Genomic DNA, 12,506 nt, shown 5'->3' on the forward strand with positions numbered 1-12,506 from the left:
TGTCAATTACTGGCTTCTCTTTGCCACAGAAGACAGTTATTATTCTCTATCATCTCAAATACAGACTGTCAAAATCCCTTATTCTCTTCACAAAACTGTATCACTTGATGCAGGTGAGAAAACATGAGATGATAAGAAAACATGTAATGTCTTCTAAAAGTTTTCCTTTCAATTTTTGTATTTAAAACCTAAAAAATTTTACAGAGCAGCTGTTTGCTTTGCTCCCATGATAGGATCAAAGCTTTTAGCTCAGACTTGAAGACCTTGACCTTGTCCCACAAATCAGTGTTACGTTTTCATCTTTGCTTCAGCTGGTCGATTTATTGGTTTTTTACTTAAATTTTCCATTATTACGGTTAATTAGGGCTAGCTAACCAGCTGAAGCTTAGACATTCATCTGCTCGCAGTACTAGCAAGGACAAGCAGTGCTGCATGATCAGTTCTCCATTTTTCTCAGTTTTCCTTAAAATTATGTAACATCATAATAGTTCATGACTAATAATTCACAGCAACAAATGCACAAATAATACCTTGAGTAAGAGATTCATCAATACTCTGTACTGAACAGCATTGCTTCCCTCACTAGCTCCACAGACAAGTAGGTCAAATAGCCCCAAAAGGAGGTGCAGGTAGTCTTGGCTATCTTGATTCAGAGATTCAGGATTCCACCAAGTTTCCTCTAAAAAAAATACAGGTATAAATAAGACACAGTGGATGCATATGAACACTTTCAGAAACCAAAGAAAATAGACATCTCTAGCTAGAAGAAGACAATACATTTGGCTGATCTCATGTTCCCATGTTCCCATAATCTTTACAGATCTCAATGACAAAGGATGAAGGTTAGGAAAGGCTTGTTTCCAGCAACGTCTGAAGACAAAAAACAACGAACCTTCCTTCTTCATTGATATCAAAGAGTCAAAACCTTAACACCTACCTTTTGAAAAGGACAGAGGAGGTTTTAGGCCATTAATGAAGTTTTTCAGTAAGGACAGAAACATAGCTGACTCCTCTGCATGAGCAGTCTGATCATTATTGAGCTTTTCTAGATAAGCAGTTAGCAAGTCCTTAGGCACCAAGGATTCCTCTATTGTTTCAACAGACCAATTTAGGGGAGTTTCCTGTGAAGGACAATTCATTTTAATGTATACTGTCACCATTTCATACAGCAGAAGACAGAAGTTTAGCTCTAAAATTCAGCAATATTTAATTTCCAACCTCAAGAGAGGTATCCTTATGAAGTGAATTACATTTCTTATTTTACATTTACACTCGCATTTGCAGTTTTAAAACCTATGCCAGCTCTTACTACCATTATTAACAGTGTAAATGAGTGAGGTAACAGGAGAGTAAAACAACAATCTCTCTAAAACATCTCTTTAAAGAATTGGAAGTTACAGCATTGTGTGGACATTCAGTTTAATCCTTTCACCTAGCTCTGTTCCAGCAACATAATCCATATCTTTCAGATATATATTGTATGTCTAAAACTCTGCAATGGAATAATCTGAGATCTGAATGACTAATTACCGTGTATTGCTATGTGAGTGTGTGCAAGGGGGTGCACACACAGAAACAGAGCCCTGCTCACATGCGTTTCTTGCATATGAAAAAAAGAACAAACTGTTTCAACAACAAAATAAATCAAGAAAACCCTGGTGGGAAATGTGTATAAAGAAAATGTAGCAGAAAAATGCAGAAATACTCTTTCTGAACACTGTTTCTGCCCCGCTGATGGCTCTTCCTTCTGCCAGTCCATACAACTGCTTGTGGAGCTGCACAATAAACCAAAACCCAACAAATTCAGGAACATCATTGCAAAGACTTGCTTGAGGCTGTAATTCACAGAATCACAAAATGGTTTGGGCTGGGAGGGATTTATCAAAGGTCACCTAGTCCAACCTTGCTGCCATAGGAGGGGACATCTTTCACCAGATCAGGTTGCTCGAAGACCTACAGAATCTGACCCTGAACACTTCCAGGGAAGGGGCATCCACAACATCTCTGAGCAACCTGTTCCGATGTCTCACCACACTCATAGTAAAGAATTTCTTCCTTATATTCAAGCTAAATCTACCTTCTTTTAGTTTAAAACCATTGGCTCTTGTCCTATCACTACAGTCTCTGGTGAAAATTCTCTCTCCACCTTTCTTACACACCCCTGAAAGTATTGAAAGGCCACAATAAGGTCTCCCTGGAGTCTTCTTCAGCCTGAACAACTCCAACAGACTCAGGCTTTCTTCACAGGAGAGGTGTTCCGCCTCTGACAATTTTCATGGCCCTTCTCTGAAATCACTCTTCGTATAAGATCTTTTTCAGTCTCAGCTGCATTTCCTTCTTCCCCTATTGACCGAGCCAGCAAAACCATTACTCAGTGACTAAACCCCAAGATATTCCTAAGCCAAACAATGGCAGCACAAGATGCCAAAGGGCAGCTGGCAGAAATGCCCCAAGCTTTGTGCCAAGCCCACAGCACTGAAACATGGAATTAGTTGATGGGATGCTAGCCTAAAGCTCCAGAGCTCTTTATTTTTTAATGCAGGGTCACTAGAGTGTTAAATGCAAGAGCAATTCTTAATGGCAGCTTCTACTACTCCTAAGTGTGCATCTTCGCTCTGAAAAGAAGATTTTCAGTCCTTCTCAGTTTCTGAAATTGTTTTCCAATAAAAAAAGATTTCTCCATTACAAAGAAAATGCCCTCTCCAAACTGTTTACATCTTACCTCTGCAGGATCACAAGCTCTGATATTTTTAATTTTTCTCTCCAAGAAATGGAAGACTCTGACAGCCACTGAGAAAGAATTCTCCTTCATCTGTGCATTGCAGCAGCACTGAACAAGCACTGAACCAATTACATGAGTAGTTACTTTCTGTCTCACACTGTCAGATTCCGTTTCAGCAACGAGTATAAGATCATCAACCTTAGAAAAAGGAGTAGAGAAAAAAACAACAACAAAAAGTCTGTAAGACATTGGGACTTCACTGTGACTTTACACCATTTTTCATTTGCATGTCCAGTTAAATCCTTGTACCTTCTATCAAGCTACTGCCTGCTGTGATGGTACGCTTTGGAACCTGGGAATGCACAAACATTCGTTCCTATGAACTCCCACAGGTATACTTTTTTTTTCAGGAAACTAAAAATTCCTGGAATTTAGTAACACTACTCATTTGTCCAAACAGGTAATAGTTTAACTTCTTCTATTCCTTATTTTAAGGCAGAATCTGTTTTATCTAGATGGTATTGAGGTTTGTTATTCAATACATACATATATTTGTCTAGCAGCTTGACGATAGCATACTAATGCCAAAACCATCACATAAAAAGGTCTATGTCACATTTCTTCTACTACAGCGACCACCTGGAAAGTCAGATCTCTTGAGGTTAGGGTAACATGGTATGCATACCATTTGCAAGAGTAAGGAAGGGGCCCCTGAAGTCATGTTTTCAGAAAACAGTAGAATCATTTTCTTGTAGGTCGTTCCAATCAACTCTGCAGACTTGCTAGATCTAACAGCCTCTTCAAGAGCTATTCCAAAGGAAAAAACCAATAATCAGACAATCTAGGTATGCAAATCACATATTAAAACACTGGAGGCTCAATAATATCTATAAACAGAGGGTAACACACTAGACAATTTCTTCACCTGTTCAAAGAGCTTGTTAAAGATCTCCACTCAGGCTCGCAGCGTGACAGCCTGTCATTGACAGCCAGTCTGCTTCAGGAAGTGGTCAGGTTCAACGAGAATGATGTCCTATATTGTCACAATATTTCTTTTACCAAATTACTTACAGTGAATGCCTTACCTTCCGGCCAGCCTTTCAGTAAAGGATGTAGGGAGCAGAGATCAGATTCGGACAGACAAACAGCCATTTTCCAATTGGAAGATTTTGAATTTGCATTAGTGATTACCATATAAGGTAACAGCTGCATTACTGCTTCATCTAGCAATTCTTTTCTCTCTTTCAAAATCTCCTCTTTGTCTAAAATTTTTATTGCTCGCTCCAGAACCTTGTACCTGAAAGAGAACGAGTCATGCTGGAAACCCATTGCTCAATCGTATCAGCAACATTCCTTTGATTTTTTTCCCTCCATTTTACATGGCAACTCTCTGAATTCAAGTAGCAGGGAGAACAAAAATGGAATTAATGGGAAATGGTATGCAAATAACTGAATATTTCTCTTGTAACTCAGCGTAGATACAGCAATACAAAAAGTATTTGAAGACTTTCAAGTGTTCTTTAGAGTTACATTTAGAAGTTTAATTTATACATAAAGAATGTAGACTGAAAAAAAGCACAAACATACCACTTCCCATCCTTTGAGAGATCAGCTCTCTGGAAGATGTTCAGAAGACTTGATACTACTACTTCTGGATTGACTTGTTTCCTGAAAATCTGAAAAGTAATAAAGAAAAAGAAATGAAAATATAATAAAAGACAAAATAATTTACCACATCATAATGGAAAATCCAGCTACTATACCAACTAGAAACAGGGATCAAACATCATCAACCATACTCCTATTGATGATCATGTAATAAAAATATTGTCAGGGTAAACAGAACTTATATCAAGAGGGCATACTGGGCACCCTTATGCTAAAGTACTGAGAGTTTATGGAATGATTTGGTAAAATTGATAAGCCATAAGGAAAACTCTTTACAATTAAATAAGAATTGCTTTTACTTTACATAGCACCTGTATGACAAAAATAGAAGGCACGTTAACAAAAAATATTAAAGTTTAAAGAAGCACTCTCGCGCTTTTACTCCTATTTTTTAGTGACTGAAAATGAATGAACACACAAAACCAGTTATACTACTGCTAATAATATTCTCCACTACTACAAGCAGAAGCAATGAAGACTGTTACTCTAGCTGGAAACAATCAGTACAATGCATACCAGAGTCCTATCCAGTAAACCTGAGCTGGAGTTTAGGACTTTTCCACTATCAACTGACCGAATGACTCTCACACGGAAAAACTCAACTGAGCACTTCTCACTAGCGTAATGACTTGTGACTGCACTTTTTTCATCCAAAAGACAGATAAAACAGCTTGCCTTTTTATAGAAAAATGTACAGGGTAAACAGAAAGCACACTTCAAATAATAATCACAGATTAAAACAGGCTTTAGTAGCTAAATAAAAAAACCCCAGCAATAAATTCAGGTTAACTACAAACACTCTGGGAAGTATCAGGAAGCAGAAATCTGGGGAGTGGGGAATCGTGAGGCAGTAAACACCACAAGCTTCCTAAATTTGTGCTGCTTTATCCTGCTAAAGAGCAAAAGCCATACACTAAGGACATGAGCAGAGGAAGGGCCATTTCAAAGAATACATTTATCCTGCTTTGACCTAGAACAGAACTAATTCTATTCAGTGATTTTACTTTTCAGTCGAGTCTCTTCTAAGTCCCTGCACTGCCTGAAAACAACAGGATGTTTTTGCATTCAGTGTCTGCTTCTAGAAGCAATAGCGCTTGATGTTTAGACTGCTTGATTACTACCAGGGATTCGTACGCAGAAAGGTTCTTGCCTATACTCGCTCCTATAGAAACCAAGGTCACCACTAAATCTCATGTACCATGTTGGAGTGCCGTAAAATAAAAGGTCACATCTGAGGGGAGGAGCAGACAGGACAGGTGACCCTAAACTGACCAACAAGGTGTTCCATCCTCTATGCGTCATATTCAGTGTAAAGCTGAGAGATCACAAGGGTTAAGCCTCTTCTTCAACAGCTGGTGTTCGAGTACTCTGTCTGTCCTTCTGCCTTCAGTCCTAACCCGTGACACCATTCCAGATATGCGTATTCAAGATGAGCTAAAATCTCACTTGGGTTATTAAAAGGCACACGCTTACCTCCAAAGAACTGAGAGCAGACATTACAACATCTCTGTTGTCATCCTTGAGCCGACCAAAAATTGCTTGTTCTATGAAAGACTCATCAAAGCCTTCCTGAAAAAATTAAATTTGTTGGGAGCACAATTTACAGGCTTTTAATGAAACATCTGAATCCTAGCACAAGACATATGGTAACACTATCTAAACTAAACCTCACAGGCAGACTAACTTTCAACAACAAAAGAAAGAAAACTGAAGTATTTGATCTTAGACTTAGTTTTTATCTTAGACTACAAGCAGCTTAATAAACAAGAACTACATCGACTCCAGAACACAGCAAAATGGTGAAAGAATCCTACTGAAAACACCACGAAAACCAGTGAGGATAACACATACCGATGATTTAATGTACCACTCATCTTCAACAGGTATGTCTGGCAAACAGCTTTTTGAAGACATTATTTGTTAAGTCAGTTCTGTAAGTGAGAGATTCAGAACACAAACCTTTGATGTTTCAATAACATCTTTCAAATGCTGAAGAGCCAGGACCCGTACAGCTGGTTGAGGATGATTCAAACTAAGCAGAAGGGAGGTATCAGAGTCTTCCAGAAACTGAAATACAGATTTCAGAGTGATTCACTGCACGTTAAAAATGCTTTAAATATATGTAAGGACAACCGGAGAAATTCTTTCAGCAATTTTTTGTACCAGAAGAGAACCTGTATAAATCAGACCCCAAAAGTGCCAATTACAGCATAATGATGTTGTGTAGCTGTTTTGAATTCGATCTTCTTCACTTTGGCAGTTTTTGGAATACAGCTTGAAAAGTACAGTAAGCCATAGAACCTTTTTTGTCCTAGAAAAGCACTACACTTATCGAAGGATTCTGAGAAAGCTCTAGTGACAATGTCAGTGTGACAGCGCACAGATAGAAACTGCCAGTCCAGCTGCGTGCACTTATCTCATGAACCTTAAAGGCTAGAAGAGAGTCACATGCCTTTGTTCTGCATGCCTTATTTTTCTGTTAATCCATTTGTTATTCAGTCACAGAATCTGTGCCTTCATTAAAACAGTACAAAAATACATGAAGGACTTCTTTATGTAGTTTATCATCTGTTCCTAAGTGCTTTCAGTCTTTCATCATTGCAAACAATAACCGTAATACTAAACATCTCTTAATAATAAATTCTTTGGACAGATCTGTTGCACTCATGGTTATTCTGTTAGGCTGAATTTCAATTGCTCTTCATAAATGGCACAGGAAGAACGCTGTAGTCGCTCTATTCTTCCATGTTACTGACTGTAAACATTCATAAAAATCAATGCAACAAAAAGGACTGAGCCATCTTCTTTCAACAGAGATAAAGTTGTTTGTCAGCTTTCAGAAAACAGACACCTCTGGCACTGACAAAATCTTTAAGATGAAGCCTTGCTGGGCACCACCATGTTGTCACTATTGACGACTATGGTACAGTAGTAGCCATGTTCCTAAGGAAGAAACCTACGGATAGCAATCGGGGCAGGGGGAAATGTATAAATTTTAACCATGGAAAGCAGCTCCCACTCATGACTGTTTATGATATATACGAACTTGAAAACTGGTAAAATCAAAAGCTGTCAGCTTTTATTGAGCCCACCTCCATCACATTTAAGTAAGTTGGGTTTGGATTTTTTTTTTGCGGGAATGGTAGAGATTTTGTTTAGAAAGAGGAAAAGAGAGCAAAACTTTGCCAAAAATATCAGCCTTCTAACAGTACAACTAGGTAAGAGCTGGGATCATGAACTTACCTTGTATTTGCCACAGCTTAATGAAAGAGAAATAAATTGGTGAAAAAGATTCTGGTCAGCCTCGTCTGTGCAATCTTCCAGATGCTTCTCCAACACAGTGTCTAAGGCTTTAGGATATCTGCCAGGAGAAAAAAAATCCAACACAGAGCATTACACAAGCGTTTCCACAGAGCATTACAGAAGAACATGTATTTACCAGAGAAATACAGGCAAATACAAGCAAGCCGAATGCACACTCACTCATCTGAACCAGCTATTTTAAGTGGCTTTGCAAAGGCGATCAACAATCTTTGTTATGACTAACACAGATGAACGATATGTAGACCACTACAATAAATGATGAGCAGAAAAAGTCATGCTACACAGCAAACAGCTGTGTAGGTCTGTGTCCATGTATTACAGTGGTAACAAAATATCTAAGGACAGATCAGTAAAATAAAATTTAGACAAAGATTAGGAGTCAGTTATTTATTTGGGCACGTATATTGTGCTTACTACACCCAATAAGTCAAGATCATAGCTGACATCATGACTCCACAGGTTGTGGGCTTGTCATAGGAAAACGCAACTTACTTTCTCTCAAGAAGTCTGATAAGAGGAAGCATCTTTTGATTAACTGCATCCATTTTGGTGGGATTAGATTCAATTTCTGTACCACAGGAGATAAACTCTTCAAGCAACTTGCTAAAATTAAAAAAAAAAAAAAAAAAAAAAAAAGAAAAAGATATCATTTTTTGGATAGTACAGATTTCATTAATGTTATAAAGCACACTGCTGAACAGGTTAATATGCATTACTTACTGCAAGTACAGATATGCTCCTGGCCTGAAGTTTCCCTGTCCCACAAGTACTCCCACAAATGCTAAAGGTATGGCTCTTCTGGATTACTGAATGTTTCAGTCTCAAAATCCAGGTTTGGAGTTAACTTACAAACTCAGAGAAACGTGCTCGTATAATGCTAAAGCCATTATCAGGAATCAGCAGTTATTAAACCAGAAATTACTGTAGCACCACAGAAGAAAAATAATCAAAGTTAACTCACGAGGCCAACAGGTGATCTAAATCCTTTTCCAGTGGTATACTCTGAAGAATAGCTTCAAGATGTCTGATGTAAATCTGATTCTCTGTCTCCTCAGATTCTTCTTGTTCCTCTAAGGACAACAAGGAATCATAAACGATGAACAACAGTTTGAGAATAATCCCCTCATACTGATTAAAGCTAATAGCTTGTACAGGCTTCACCATCTGGTGAACCAAGCACACACCTTGAAGGTCACAGTGTTCATTGATTACTAGCACTAACTCTTCGTGAGCTGCTAGCAACACTTTATACCAATGCTATTAAAATGCAAAAGCTGTATTGCCACCAGTAAATTCAAGCATGCTTTGGAACGTTCCAGACCTGCTACCACAACCTGTGCCAGCAGGTCCCTACAACATTCCCTGCTGTGAATCGGGACCATTTTAAGAAGAGAGCTTTCCCAATTATGATTCAGCACTTACAAGTCCACAGCACAAACAGACTTAGTAGTGCAGACAAAGGCTACGACTGCATGCCAGTCCTAGACTGTTCCCAGCCACATTTAATCAGGTAAACGTAGATCTCCACTACTTAAACTACATATGGTGTACATACGTAGGTAAGCTACCTAAAAATGATTTTGCATTAATACATTTCTAAAGACAGAAATTTCATACATCAAAATGAAGTTACTGCCGCAATACTGCATATCAACATCTAAATCAAAGTGATATAGATATAACAATGCCTAAAATAGGCTCCTCTACAGGGCCTGGAAAAACAAAAAGCAACACAGGCACAAAAGCTCCATCAGGTCTTCACGTGTATTGGCACAGTTTTAATGGCAGAAGTAACTAAAATTACGCAGCTACAACCCTGACCACAGCGATCTGTAAGACTCAACAAGATTGTAAAAATGTATGCTAACTTACCCGTATCACTTTTCATGACAGTGCAAACAAGGTGAGGCAACAGGTAACGCAGAAGTGGAGAGACATCATAGCTGGCTGAAAGGCCTTGCAAAACTGTTACCAGCTCTGGGGTTTTGCACAGGTAATTAAATGGCCTGCACAACGAAACACAGGGGAAATGAAAACATCACAAGCGTGTACGCTCATCTGGGATACTAACACTTTCAAACCATGCAGACTTCCCACGGATGCTGTTTTCGGCACGAGGTAACACCTCACCATAAACAAATGCTGAAAAAATTCAAAGGCTTCCAATTACTTATTGCCAGGGTTTTACTGGTGCATTTAATATCCGAGAAGAAAACAGGGTACTGCCAGTCATGCTGAGCACCACTGCTGCAATGACACACTGAACATACCTATGTTTTTGCAAAGTTGGTAGTACAAGAAAAGGTACTTGCATGGATTGCATGAAGAGATATCCTCATATTGCATGGAGCATATCTATCATGGAGCAGCAGCAAAAGGAAGGGAGGAGTAATAATGGCTCAACGACAGGAGATCCTCAAAGAAAGTAGAAGCAACTTCCCTTCCTGCTAATAAAGTTTCCCTCATCTTATCTTCTTTTTTACCCATTTGGCTGGATGCTGCATAATGCATCAAGCGTGCCTCTCCTGGGTTCCCTACGCCTTAGCTTTTAACCCGTTTACCTCTTCTATGTCCATGTTCAAGTATCTGGAAGGTAAGCACTGTACTTACGCCAGCAAAGATCTGTTCTGTTGGAATACCCACACTATCCTCTCTGCCAGCAAGCAAACTCCCTGTAGCATTCAGGACTTCTATCACGATGTTCAACTGCATGTTAACAGCACTAGGTAACTGTATCAGGGCAAAGCAGACAGATCGATGGGAATGCAATACTACACGTACTTCGAGAAGAACACCGGGCTTACGGGACTGAAGACATGGTGGTATAGATGCACTTACACTTCAGGTGTCAAACTACATAAACTCAGAAGTCTTCCACTGAAGGGACAGAACTTCTTTTTTGCAAACTATTCAAGTAACCTTGAAACTGCACTACCCCTATTATGCTGGCTTCTCTTCCAGGATTCCCGCTTTCAGTAAAACATCTTACTGGCAGGGTGCAGTTTTACACATTGACAGCAATCCTTCACTGAGGGAAGCGGCAGGACAGGGACCAAAAGGTGACAGACTCGCACCACTGAGACTCCTTAGCTGTAGTGAACATATAAATTTTCAAAGTAAGCCAATGAGAATTCCAAGCCCTTTGGAATGCCAACTACAAAAATTTCTGAAAGCATCCCTTTAAGGAGGATAACAAAATTCAAATTATCGAAGTGCAGTCTGAACTTCTACAAAGTGGGAAAACTCAATTCACACAGACTTACTTTTTCCCAAGTTTGTCTCCTTTCTGAGTTTGTAGAAGAAGGTTCAGGCATGCCACCCCGTCCCTGACTAATGAGGGCACTTTAGATAATGTCTTGCTTATCTGTAACATCAAGGAATGCACCAAGGAGGTCTCCACTGTCACTTTTACTGTTATCTGGCAGATTATCATGTATGTTGCAGCTCTGTAATCCTGTATAGAGGATTTCAAGCCCTAGAAAAAGAGATAAAGGTGGATTTTTAACACACACGCCCACACACATATTAAAGAGTACATTAATATAAAAATTATTTCAATTCTGACATCCATGGAATCACAGTACCTTCTTCTCCATGTGTTAACTTTTAGGGGATCTATAAACTCAACTTTCAAGAAGAAAAAGCTGTCACACAGGGTGCTCACATACAGAAGACACATTCATTAACTGCTGCTCTGTTTGTTAACAAAGCAACAGTCCTGGAGGAAGGAGGATGTTAAAGCGGGCTGCGCAGCCTGGCTATATTTTCTCATTGTTTACCACAATAACTCTGAGGAAAAGAGATTCATTGAAACGGTATATCCATTTCTCACAGCTCCATTCTTTATGAAAAGCAGGAAATAGAATGCTTAAGGTACTCATCTGAGGGGTGGAAAAACACTATTATTCACGGTCCTTCACCTGCCTGTTATTTCAAAGCAGGTTAGGAGCGGTATGATACATTTTACACTGAATGTCCCTTTTAAATGCTACCTGCAGGCAGACATCCGTGGAACGCAGTACACCTCATCACACGAGAAGGAAAACAAAGCGTCACGTACCTTTTGGATGTAAGGGAGCAGCATAGAGACTATAGTGTCTGTTATCTTCTCTGCGGCTCCAAGAGCTGATACAATGGTGGAGGCATAAAACACAAGAAGAACTCTCAGTTGAGCTGAGCTGCCAGGACACTCTGAAAAGACCTGGACCACATAAAAAGCAGTTGTTCAGACATCAGGAAAAGTGGAAATGCACATATAGCTTCCCACCAAACCAGCAAAATCTCAGAACTTCAGCATGTCAGCTCTACCAGCTCCTGCTAGCACATCTTAGGTCATCACCTCCCCCTAGCAGTAACCCTCGCCAGAAGTTACTGCTCTCCCTTGCAGACAAGGTAGAAGGAAATGGGTGGTATTCCTCAGCTACTGCAGTTAATCATAACAAGGTAACCTAAATCAATTGTGATTTTGGTGTAATGCTCAAGACTGAGAACCAGACAGCCAAGACGCTGACTGGTATATGTTTACCATCCCCCATTACATCTGTGATCAAACCCCGTTATTGTGTGTGCTTCATTTAGTTTGGCAGTACATGCATTCTAGTCCTCTAAATAACTGGAACTGTCATACATCTTACCCTTCTGAGACTATAAAACCAGTTCTCTATTTGACATTAACTGAAAAAACCAAATCTGCTCACCTTGTAAAATTCTCAATTTTATGTTCTCATTAGTATTTGAAGACGTTTATAACACCCATGAGAACCCCAAAAAGAGATAACCAAATTCAAAGCAC

The 12,506-nt window shown here is 39.3% G+C and overlaps 1 protein-coding gene across 1 annotated transcript in view; it reads right to left on the minus strand.

The window, feature by feature from the left end:
* The window catches only part of HEATR1 (HEAT repeat containing 1), a 38,292-nt gene that overhangs the window by 21,408 nt on the left and 4,378 nt on the right, over positions 1-12,506 (minus strand). Inside the window, exons 5-18 of the mRNA XM_010137477.1 lie at positions 11,775-11,915; positions 10,978-11,189; positions 9,587-9,720; positions 8,676-8,784; positions 8,207-8,317; positions 7,634-7,751; positions 6,350-6,457; positions 5,864-5,959; positions 4,310-4,398; positions 3,808-4,019; positions 3,408-3,529; positions 2,723-2,920; positions 938-1,121; positions 531-679 (exon numbers count right to left, since the gene is read on the minus strand). Coding sequence (XP_010135779.1) covers positions 531-679; positions 938-1,121; positions 2,723-2,920; positions 3,408-3,529; positions 3,808-4,019; positions 4,310-4,398; positions 5,864-5,959; positions 6,350-6,457; positions 7,634-7,751; positions 8,207-8,317; positions 8,676-8,784; positions 9,587-9,720; positions 10,978-11,189; positions 11,775-11,915 — 1,983 coding nt within the window. The remainder of the gene's footprint in view (positions 1-530; positions 680-937; positions 1,122-2,722; positions 2,921-3,407; positions 3,530-3,807; positions 4,020-4,309; positions 4,399-5,863; positions 5,960-6,349; positions 6,458-7,633; positions 7,752-8,206; positions 8,318-8,675; positions 8,785-9,586; positions 9,721-10,977; positions 11,190-11,774; positions 11,916-12,506) is intronic.

The sequence above is a fragment of the Buceros rhinoceros genome, unplaced genomic scaffold (assembly GCF_000710305.1).
Source record: "Buceros rhinoceros silvestris isolate BGI_N320 unplaced genomic scaffold, ASM71030v1 scaffold4286, whole genome shotgun sequence".
Lineage (NCBI taxonomy): Eukaryota > Metazoa > Chordata > Aves > Bucerotiformes > Bucerotidae > Buceros > Buceros rhinoceros.